Source organism: Rutilus rutilus, assembly GCF_951802725.1.
Source record: "Rutilus rutilus genome assembly, chromosome: 2".
Lineage (NCBI taxonomy): Eukaryota > Metazoa > Chordata > Actinopteri > Cypriniformes > Leuciscidae > Rutilus > Rutilus rutilus.
The window spans coordinates 105533-117500 of NC_140210.1; the positions used below are offsets into that span (position 1 = coordinate 105533).

Genomic DNA, 11968 nt, shown 5'->3' on the forward strand with positions numbered 1-11968 from the left:
TTAAACAGTCGATCAAATAACCAACAGCAATTTAAAAAGAAAACAAATGTCCAAAAACAAACTTGTTGCCCGAACAATAAAAATAAAGATGAACCAAAAGTTATATAAATGAAATGATTAATAAAATAAGCTTCTTGACAAGTCTTTTCTCTTAAATGTATTTGAAAACGAAATAAAGCAATGCCAACTTACCCTGATTATAGAGTAGGCCTACTCTGTCAATACACACGTCGCGGTTCAGCCGCGCGTGACAAACGCTGCTAGTGTGAAAGCAAAACGCTCCTGTCCTGCTCCCGCTCACCATATGCACTGCTCCTGCGCTGCTTACGCTCTGCTAATGCGTGCAGTGTGAAACCGGCGTAAATGAAAACCAACGCGTTGCCTACAGCGTAGAGGCTTCGGCGTAGGTCCGACGCTGAAGTATAAAACAGACTTCACACTAACAACACAAACACTAGCATTAACACGAACACTTACACCACTAGGTGGAGCTCTTTATCTACAGGGATCATATGAGTTTGTTCTTGTGATTCATTTAACATGAATAACCTGTTCTTCCTTTTGTGCTGTTTCTTCATAGTGTATGTCATATAGACTAACCTTATTCGTTCATAATTCATTCACATTGTCTTGAGTTGTAACGTTAGATGTGGATTATCTGCTTCAGCACTTTTCTAAATGGTGTTGTTGGATTGATTTGGATCAGTCAATAACAGTAACGGAACTGTTCAGTTTATGAAAATCTTGATGGTCTGTTCCCTGATCAGGCGCACATCTGAAAACAGGAGCCGAATCTCTCATAATGTTGTTTTAATTATATTTTAATTACATAAATGATTCTGAATGCTGGTGCGTGTAATCCTGAAGCATTAATGAAGGCGTGTCCTGACGTCACGGAGCACGTCACGCGCTAATAAGTTCTTCAGAGAGTGTTGTGTCGCGTCATTCAGATCAAACGCTCAGACGCGCGTCACAGCAAGAGAACATGATAATTGACGGAGTTTCTGAGGAATTCTCGGGTCTTCTGGACCGGGACACCGATGTTATGACCAGCCCGGTCCACTTGTGGTCGTTCTACGGTTGTTCTTCTCCCACAGAACCGAGCCTGTCCGCCGGGTCCCCGAACTCGGACTCGGACCAGAGCTGGAGCGATGCGGGAAGCCCGCGAAACTCCGCCAACGGTAGGAAATAACGAATCACTACCTATAATAATAACGAAAATAATAACGAAAAATGTAATTAAATCTTAATTTAGCGAACTGAATGGGAGTCAAGAAAACAATGTGTTGGTGAATAAAACCTATAACGTTAGCGCAAACTGTCATTAGTCATTTAATGTTTTTCCCCCCCTAAAATCATAACTGATCATAACTTCTTTACATAAAAAGGTAGATTTTTCTCATTTAAATCTGAAAAGTATAACTGACTCACTGCTTGTTGGTCAAACTATTATTTAAGTTTGTGCAACTAGACTGTCAAAAGTATGTTATTCAGTGTTTCAGAGGACAGTAATTAAAGGGATTAAAGTAAATTGTGTTTAATTGTAGAAGAGCGTAAACGAAGTCCCTATCAAGGTGTTCGAGTGAAGAACACAGTCAAAGAGCTGATCCTGCTGAAGCGCCATCACGACATCCAGGTGCTTATATAACATATCATTTCATGTTTTATGACGGGGTTTATAAATCCACAGTGCTGTAGCACTATCTGTACTGTGTTATTAATGGACATTATTTGCTTCTTCACAGGCTCAGCAATATCCGTTTGAAAGTGAATATCCGGGTAACTACAGTTATGAGTTCTGATTGTACAAGGAAGTTGTTTGTCAAAAATGGCTGGAAAATTAATTTTCTGTTTTATTGTAGCCGTGACTCATTTGCTGCAGGGATCGAAGAGGCCAGCGGAGAGTCCGTCTCATTATCCAGCGAAACGAGTGCGAGTCACAGACGGAAACATTCTGGTGTGTTTAATATTCAGTGTCATCTTTCTGTGATTCTAATGGAAAAAGATCTGTGTGTGTGTTTAGTTCTTCTGTGTTATACAGTTTGATAAGAATCTTAGTGTAGAGTAGAGGTAATTATAAATACATTTAGTTAAATTAGTTTTGAAACTTCTCAAATCCGAAGCAAGAGACAATCTAGTGCCGATTGGTGTAGTGTGGTGATGAACCCGTACAGTCCTACAGTCAGCCCTCAGTGTGTGTGTGTGTTAGTACTGATGTAGAGTTAGGGTTAGTGTGTGTGTGTGTGTGTGTGTGTGTGTGTGTGTGTGTGTGTGTTCCCTGCTCATTAACCCTCAGTGTGTGTGTGTGTGTTCCCTGCTCAGTAACCCTCAGTGTGTGTGTGTTCCCTGCTCAGTAGCCCTCAGTGTGTGTGTGTGTGTGTGTGTATGTTCCCTGCTCAGTAACCCTCAGTGTGTGTGTGTGTGTGTGTGTGTGTGTGTGTTCCCTGCTCAGTAACCCTCAGTGTGTGTGTGTGTGTGTGTGTGTGTGTGTGTGTTCCCTGCTCAGTAGCCCTCAGTGTGTGTGTGTGTGTGTGTGTGTGTGTGTGTGTTCCCTGCTCAGTAACCCTCAGTGTGTGTGTGTGTGTGTGTGTGTGTGTGTTCCCTGCTCAGTAACCCTCATTGTGTGTGTGTGTGTGTGTGTATGTTCCCTGCTCAGTAACCCTCAGTGTGTGTGTGTATATGTTCCCTGCTCAGTAACCCTCAGTGTGTGTGTGTGTGTGTGTGTGTGTTCCCTGCTCAGTAACCCTCAGTGTGTGTGTGTGTGTGTGTGTGTGTTCCCTGCTCAGTAACCCTCAGTGTGTGTGTGTGTGTGTGTGTGTGTGTGTGTGTGTGTTCCCTGCTCAGTAACCCTCAGTGTGCGTTTGATTTATATTACATTGTGGGAACCAAATGTCCCCACAAGGATAGTAAAACCTGAGATCACCTCCATTGTGGGGACCAGCCAGCCAGCGATCCCCATGAGGGGAATGGGTAAATAAACATACTAAATTATATTTTTTTGAAAATGTAAAAATGCAGAAAGTTTTCTGTGATGGGTAGGTTTAGGGGTAGGGTTAGTGTGTGTGTGTGTGTGTGTGTGTGTGTGTGTGTGTGTGTGTGTGTGATGGGCAGGGTTAGTGTAAGGGGACAGAATATACAGTTTGTACTGTATAAAAACCATTAAGTCTATGGAGAGTCCCCACAAAGATAGTGAACCAGACGTGAGTGTGTGTTCCCTGTTCAGTAACCCTCAGTGTGTGTGTGTGTTCCCTGCTCAGTAGCCCTCAGTGTGTGTGTGTGTGTGTGTGTGTGTGTGTTAGTACTGATGTAGAGTTAGGGTTAGTGTGTGTGTGTGTGTGTGTGTTCCCTGCTCAGTAACCCTCAGTGTTTGTGTGTGTGTGTGTGTGTGTTCCCTGCTCAGTAACCCTCAGTGTGTGTGTGTGTGTGTGTGTGTGTGTTCCCTGCTCAGTAACCCTCAGTGTGTGTGTGTGTGTGTGTGTGTGTGTTCCCTGCTCAGTAACCCTCAGTGTGTGTGTGTGTGTGTGTGTGTGTGTTCCCTGCTCAGTAACCCTCAGTGTGTGTGTGTGTGTGTGTGTGTGTGTGTTCCCTGCTCAGTAACCCTCAGTGTGTGTGTTACCCTCAGTAACTGTTGAACTCTTGCTGTGTGTTTCTCTCAGTCTGCTTGTGTTCGCGGTGAGAACTCGCTCTACGACACTGAGATGCTGGAGGACATCGGCGAGGTGCTGTCCATCGAGTCCGTGAGCGTGAGCGGATGCCCTGCGGGTGTGTGTCGTGAGTCTCTCTCTGAAGCTGAGAGTGTGTGTGGTCCAGCTCGGGGGCAGGAGTCTCTTCTGGGCCTGTTCGCTGACGCTGAGAGTGTGTGTCGTGAGTCTCTTCTGCCCCTGTACACTAGCTGCTCTTACACACACCCCATCCCAGCGCACACACACCATGTGACCCCAGTCGCCCCAGTGTCCTTCTTCCAGTGGCAGATCCAGCAGGAGGAGCAGAAACTGGCGGCTCTCAGTCCTGTGGAGCTCAGCACTCGAGACGGAGACGGAGACACGTGAGTCTTCAGATCATCACTGATGTGCAAACGCTCCTCAGAGTTGGAGAATCACAGGCTGAGAATCAGAGAATCATGATTGTTGTCTGATTGGCAGGTTCTTGCACATCGCAGTGGCTCAGGGCAGGAGAGCTCTGGCTTACGTCCTTGCCAGGAAAATGGCCGCCATTGACATGTTGGACATGAAGGAACACAACCAGCAGGTACAGCCCTGAGAAATCACTCCCTTAACCGATGGGATTACCTGTAAAAACACACCTGTGTACACACCCTGTTATTACTGTTACTCATCTGATCTCATGCTTCCTCCAATCAGAGCGCGTTCCAGGTCAGTGTTGCTGCAGATCAGCACCTGATCGCACAAGACCTGCTTTCTCTCGGCGCTGAGATCAACACCCTGGACTGCTGGGGCCGGTCCCCGTTACACGTGTGTGCTGAGAAGGGCCACGCCCCCACACTTCAGGTACTTCCTGTTGCTCCGCCCCCCCCACCCACATGATGTGTTTTCATATTCATCCCGATATGAATGCATGAACTTCATCTCCAAAGCCACTCAGAGTCGCATTTTACCATTTCACTTGAGAAAAACTATCGTCATCTCATAAACACACAGAAACTCAAAGGTCTTCATGGCAACCCATCATAATAAAAATTCGGTTTAACTTAAAATTGTGACAGAAATATATTACTGTTGTACAGTAGAATTTATCTAATCTCAATGTGCTAATAATACTAACACTAATAATTATACGTTATAATTTTAACATCATTTAAACATAATTTTTTTTGTGCAGACTTTGTTTGACAAAAGGGTTAGTTTAATATCATGATTAAAATACAAATTGAATTAATGTTTTATGCCTTAATTTGATTGCCACAAAAATTTAAATACACAACAATTTCTGAAATAAAAAAACTTTTCTTAGAAATCAAATTTTATTTTTAAATTAATAAATTGCTGTTATGAATTCAATTAATATATTTGTGACAAGATCATTGCTGCCAAGACCGGCAACACAACAAATCTGATGAAGCACTTGACAGCGCAGAATAAACTTACGAGCAGAAAGTTGTTCCGTCTTCGACTGGAGCGCGAAACTCAGCGTTTAGGCTATTCTCCTCACAGGCGTGAGAAACCGGCATATAGAACGCTTGAAATGTCTACTTTTAAACGAACCAATTCGAAAACAAATATTCTGATTACATAATCCAAATGAAAAGTGCATGCGTTCACTATACTGTGGTAATGAGATCGTCTACTTCATCTCTGCAGCCGACACTGACTCAGAAAACACTAGTTTATTAATAAACAATTAAAATGTCTTCTTGCTGTTTTTACATTCATAATCATAAGGCTATTTTTGCCAGTGGTTTGCAGAAGCTTTATGGGCGTTATAACATACGCTAACATTTTTAAATGATACCCGGCCCTATTCAACATGTAATTTTTGTTTTACTATTAATAAATTGTTGCTAAATTGTACAAGTTTCATTATTTCAATTAATTAGACATGCTTTTCGATTACTTTACTATAATTTAAACATTAAAATTGAGTCCAAAAAAACGAAAAAAAATGAATTTGGGAAAAAAATTTAATGGATTTCTCAGGGCTCTACAACACTTAATAATAAACCTGTGGTTGAATCTGTTCAAAAGCGAAGCTTCACATCAGATTAATTAAAAATAAACTTCTCATAGTTTTACCATGCTAACCGTTAGCACACTATTAGCACGCTTATGGTCTAATAAATTTAAATAGATAAATGCTCCTTCACAACTTGACCTCACTACTCAAACTCATTAATTGACATCAGTTGTTGAATAACTGGTTGGCTAGTCAGCCATCCTGGCCCAACCTAACCTACACTCGTGAAGAATGTGTACACAGTGTTTCCTTGTTAGCCTGCGTACGCGTCAGTTAGACGGTGTTATTATCTCATCTATCAACAGTCCTGGTTTATCATTCAATCTTGATGCTCTGTTTATTTTTACCCTGCGCTCGCTAACTTCCTCATAACATGCTTGACTAATATGCATTTCCTCAAAAAAGCGCCATGCAGTGCAGTGGGAAATTCCCCTCGAGCGGCAGCACAACAACGTCTTTGATAAGAGCCCAAAACAACATGCCTGTGTTTCTGCCAGCCATGAAGTGTTGACGGGTCGTGACACGCAACCGTCGCTGCAGTCGTTACCCGTCGCGCTACTGTAGCATTCATGCAGAACGCCTCTCTTCTCCCAGAATGCAGTGCATGTTCAGACCTGTTTACTCTCAGTTGTCTTGTGACTAGGATATATATATATATATATTCTAGGGGTGTAACGATTCGTTTTAACAACGATTCGATTCGTATCGCGATTCGTGGTTGTCGATACGATTCAAGGACGATATTGGTTCATTTAGAACGATCCGATCCGAAACAATTCAGTGACTTGAAATCGATTCAGTGACTTTTTAGCCAAAAATTCTTGAAAGGGAATCAGGTATCAATTAATTATGCGCGCACGCTACGAGCACAGTATAATGTTGACAGGACATGAGATTTCGTTTTTCTGAGGTGAGAGACTTTATTTCGTTAAAAGTTATGAAAATAATGATAGAATAATGACACTGACATATAGCCTGACAACATCATCTGACCGCAGATACTGAATCTGGACAACACGTTTTTTTCTAATTTAAAACGTAACGACGTTGCATGCTTGTAGTTTATTTTGTGCTTTATATATAGGCTAGTGAAACGATATAAGCCTGCAGCGCGCGCCGCCGCATTTGCGCATGCAATTGAAGAGTGTGCGCTACTGCAGTATAGCGCCTGAGAGGACAGGAAAGTCAGTTTTTCTGAGGTGAGAGACTTTGCGCTGCTGCTGGCGCGTCACGCATGGCGATCACGTCACAGATAGGCAGACTGAATCGAGTAACGTTTAACGCCTTTATCATTAAAAGTGCTAAAAAAAAAACATACTTATAAAGTCTGACGTGCTGAAATCCAATGCGTTATTTCATAGTATCGATACAATCGATTCATTACCTTTTAAAACGATGTTAGATCGATATATGTCTAGATCGATATAACTTGCCAAGCACAGATCGATGTAGTTGGATCATTAAGAATATGAATCGATACATCGATGTAGTTGATGAATCGTTACACCCCTAATATATTCTGATGAAACGCGCTGTTTCCCTCAGGCCATCCAGAGAAGCGTGCAGGCTAGCGGGAGAGCGCTCGATGTGGAGGTGGTCAACTACGACGGTCAGTGAACTCTTCATCTGTCCTGGTTAGCAGTGTTTACTCCCCAGCACATGACCCAGCTCTAACCCCGCGTGTGTGTGTGTAGGCCTCACTCCTCTGCACGTGGCGGTGCTGTCCCACAATGCAGCAGTGCAGGAGCAGTGTGTGTCTCAGAGTCCGGCTCTGCAGCAGAAGAGGAAGATGCTCAGCGAGTGTATCGGCACACTGATGCTCATGGGCGCCTCGCTGGAGACCAAGGTGAACACGCTTCAGTCATGCCTCCGTCACGCTAGTCACGCCTCAGTGCCGTCTGTGTGATGTCCCCGACTCACGCTGTCCCATGTTTCCCACAGGACCGTAAGAGTGGGCGCACCGCTGTACATATGGCTGCTGAAGAGGCTAACGTCGAGCTCCTGCGCCTGTTCCTGGATCAGCCCAGCTACTTATCCATCATAAACGCAAAGGTTAGTGAGAGTGTTGTGTGGCGCTGGGCATCATGTGACCGCTCGCTGGGCATCATGTGACCGCTGTGTGATGTCATCGACAGGCGTTCAGTGGGAACACGGCTCTCCACATGGCTAGCGCTCTGCAGGGTCGCCAGGCTCAGGTAGAGGCGGTCCGGTTACTGATGAGACGAGGAGCCGATCCCAGCGCCAAGAACCTGGAGAACGAGCAGCCGGCCCAACTGGTGCCCGAGGGTCCACTAGGAGAACAGGTGAGAGAGCCGGGATCAGGCTTATATAATTAGTGTTGTATAACTCTATATCACTCCACTGAAGGAACGTTGATGAAACCGGTCTGGGCCGTTCAGTAGAAGAGCCTCAGGCTCACTGCGTGACTCTAGTTTACACTCACCCTGTTCCTCCTCTTCTCCACAGTTTCACTCACCCTGTTATTCTCCACAGGTGCGTCGGATCCTCAAAGGTAAAGGAGTGCAGTCCCGCTCCTGAACTCCGACCCCTTTGTCCCACAGGAATCGCTGTCAGTCAGGCAGTCCGGATCATGTACAGAACCATTTGCCACTTCAGGCAGATGTCGGTTGTTTCTATGAAACAGTTTTATCATTGTTCACTACTAAGTAGTAGACGGCACAGGAAAGTGAGAGCAACAGTTCAGAGGATCTGCCTGGCAATAGAGGAGGAATCCGTGTTATGAGGAGGTGATTCACAAGCAGTAATAAAGAGAAAGTCAGATTCAGTGACTGGGTTAAACGGTGAATCTTCTTCTCTTGTTCAGTGCAGATCTGAAGTGTTGCATTTGGTGTGTAAAGGGTTGTAAACTATTATCTCTAAACAATATAACTATATGCGTATTGTTATTTTTACTTTCAAGGTTTGCAAGTTAAACATTATCAACAGTCTCTGTCAGAGATGGTAATCAGTAACTTTAAGCCAGTTAGACCAGAACGTCCTTGATTGTTGACTCAAGGCGTGTTTCAACATGTCACTTTGGGACTTTCTTCCATTGATTATTAACTGTTTTTGTGAGGTCATGTGATTCTCTAGAAGTCCTCTAATTATTATCCTGGATAAATAATCAGATTCTAACTGTTAACAACTGCATTAAAATATGGTTAAAGGTGTTTCTCTATGAAAACAGAGATAGCGTCAGTGCATTATAACATGATGTTAGTGTGTGTGGTGATGGGTTAGTGTTCTGTGTGTATTATAGCAGGAGTGGGTTCGTGTTTCCCTGCAGGTCACTTGATATTCTGTAAGTTTGATTTTGTCAACTGTAATTCGACCGTAAATAAAGTTTCATTTTCCTCTGTTCTCACGAGTGTTTCAGCTTTCAACACATTGCAGAACAAAAGAGCAGAAAACTGACCCAGACCAGGAAGTAATCACACTGAATATGAGAAATACAAGCATACATCTCAACACGACTTACAGGAACTCATGAAAGACCATAGAAAGGCAGTAATAGTGCTATAACCAATGACGTTTAGGGCACAGTATTCGCCTGTGGAAGCGCTTACCTGGGAAAGTCTCTATCACAGCCGTGTTCATCTAATAATAAACTTTGACCTTTAAATCACAATGACAAAATTCCACATTCATATACGTATAATAGGCACACACGGAAGACACTGAAAATAGATTTGAAAAGTATATCCCAGGAGAATCCCCTCACTTATGCAAGTTTTATTTTCACTAGAGGGAAATAAATATGTCATTATATAGAGACGGAAAGAAGGTTTCCTCATTCTCTGAGTCTGGCGAAACTCTATAGGACTTCTGGGAACGTCCATCGGCTTTAACCTCGACTTCTGCATTTCCTTCTACTATCACTTTTACAAAAACATGAAACCAGAATATTCTCCCCGTTCAGCGAACCGCAGGTGTCCGTAACCCGTACTCATACTGAACAACATTCAGTCTCAATAACTCTTGTTTGTTTCAGAAGTAATATCTTGTGTGATGTGAATGAGGTTACAAAAAAAAACCTGATACAAGCCGGACAAATATTATTCAAATGAAGAACATCTTCTGGAAATGTGAAGATCATAAACAGTTTCATTGGTCTGGGGGTTTTAAAGTCTGTTTAAACCCCAGATTAGGTTTCAACCACTGAACGAATGATTGCTCTTTCACTGCTCTGAGTATTCTCCCTTCATGTCGACAGCAGTGACCCAACAGCCTGACTCCTTCACGCATCTCCGCTCGGGTGTGTCTGTGAATGTGCTCTCACATCCAGATAAACTGGTCATTCGAGTCTGATCGAGGACTTCAAGTAGTCGGATCTTAAACCATAGATTATTTTAAATTAGCAACTTAATATTTCCACATTATTTTTTTTTGTGGTATTTTTATGTTGTACATTAAATAAAAGCCCCTGCCAGAATATAATTTCCTAGTCTAGTATGAGTGTCACTCTTGTTTTGTTCTTCAGTGATTTTTAAATAAGCCTGAAAGAGACTTTAAAACAGTCTCATTTATAAAAGTCGAAGTCTAAACTGCTGGAGATCATTAAACTGAAGCCTTTGTAGAGTTTCATACTCCGTTTACATCCTTCAGGCCGTTCGCTACATGAGTGTTTAGCGTATAATCTGATATATGACAGGACATAATCTGATATATGGACATAATCTGATACATGACAGGACATAATCTGATATATGGACACAATCTGATATATGGACATAATCTGATATATGGACATAATCTGATACATGACAGGACATAATCTGATATATGGACATAATCTGATACATGACAGGACATAATCTGATATATGGACATAATCTGATACATGACAGGACATAATCTGATATATGGACATAATCTGATACATGACAGGACATAATCTGATATATGGACATAATCTGATACATGACAGGACATAATCTGATATATGGACATAATCTGATACATGACAGGACATAATCTGATATATGGACATAATCTGATATATGACAGGACATAATCTGATATATGGACATAATCTGATACATGACAGGACATAATCTGATATATGGACACAATCTGATATATGGACATAATCTGATATATGGACACAATCTGATATATGGACACAATCTGATATATGGACACAATCTGATATATGGACATAATCTGATACATGACAGGACATAATCTGATATATGGACATAATCTGATACATGACAGGACATAATCTGATATATGGACACAATCTGATATATGGACATAATCTGATATATGACAGGACATAATCTGATATATGGACATAATATGATATATGACAGGACACAATCTGATATATGGACATAATCTGATATATGGACACAATCTGATACATGACAGGACATAATCTGATATATGGACATAATCTGATACATGACAGGACATAATCTGATATATGGACATAATCTGATACATGACAGGACATAATCTGATACATGACAGGACATAATCTGATACATGACAGGACATAATCTGATATATGGACACAATCTGATATATGGACACAATCTGATATATGACAGGACATAATCTGATATATGACAGGACATAATCTGATATATGGACACAATCTGATATATGACAGGACATAATCTGATATATGACAGGACTTAATCTGATATATGACAGGACATCCAGTTCAGAACTACAAAAACGAGTTAAAAGTGTTCAGGAAACTACAGAACATGGGGATATGCGCGACCGACGGTGAGAGGTTTAAATAAAGGGGTTAGAGTGACTAATAATCAACATTTATGCTGATAAAAAATATTTATGTAATGTTATCCAAGTTATATTTCATCTGCAACAACAACGTGAACTTTTATAAAGATCCGTTTTGGCCATTAACTTTTAAATACATTGTTATGCATGAATATGAGGAGAGTCGCATGAAAGACCCGCGACTGCAGATCAACGAGCTTCAGTTCTCTCCGATACAGCAGAAAATTACATTAAATTAATTGATGATTGACAGGTCAGTTTAAGTGACAGGATGATTGACAGGTCAGTTTAAGTGATAGGCTGATTGACAGGTTAGTTTAAGTGACAGGATGCGTGTAGCTAAGCGAGAGAGCAGCCGCTAAAGACGCTATTTAATGATGTGATAGTGTGTCCACAGCTACTCTTCTGCTACACACTCAAAAGTCCTCACTAAAACAGTAGGCTACATACTTTAGCTCGTCGTATTAGTGTTAATAGTGTTCATATAATTGAGACGCAGCATCAGTTGTGCTGACAGTGGAAC

General features: G+C 41.9%; 1 protein-coding gene across 1 annotated transcript; it reads left to right on the forward strand.

Moving 5' to 3' along the window:
* The first annotated feature begins 906 nt into the window (after positions 1 to 906).
* On the forward strand, positions 907 to 9049 carry nfkbiz (nuclear factor of kappa light polypeptide gene enhancer in B-cells inhibitor, zeta). Its single transcript, XM_084401881.1, has 12 exons — positions 907 to 1181; positions 1548 to 1636; positions 1746 to 1779; positions 1863 to 1957; positions 3657 to 4045; positions 4143 to 4248; positions 4362 to 4508; positions 7237 to 7300; positions 7386 to 7537; positions 7633 to 7743; positions 7827 to 7994; positions 8185 to 9049. Exons 1-12 carry the CDS (start codon positions 986 to 988, stop codon positions 8227 to 8229), a joined length of 1596 nt encoding a protein of 531 aa, XP_084258007.1. The 5' UTR covers positions 907 to 985; the 3' UTR covers positions 8230 to 9049.
* The last annotated feature ends 2919 nt before the right edge of the window (positions 9050 to 11968 follow it).

Coding starts and splice junctions, on each gene's coding strand:
- nfkbiz (XM_084401881.1), top strand. CDS start 986: ATGATAATTGACGGAGTTTCTGAGGAATTCTCGGGTCTTCTGGACCGG. Junction 7,301..7,385: donor GGAGGTGGTCAACTACGACG/GTCAGTGAACTC, acceptor GTGTGTGTGTAG/GCCTCACTCCTCTGCACGTG. Junction 7,538..7,632: donor GCGCCTCGCTGGAGACCAAG/GTGAACACGCTT, acceptor TGTTTCCCACAG/GACCGTAAGAGTGGGCGCAC.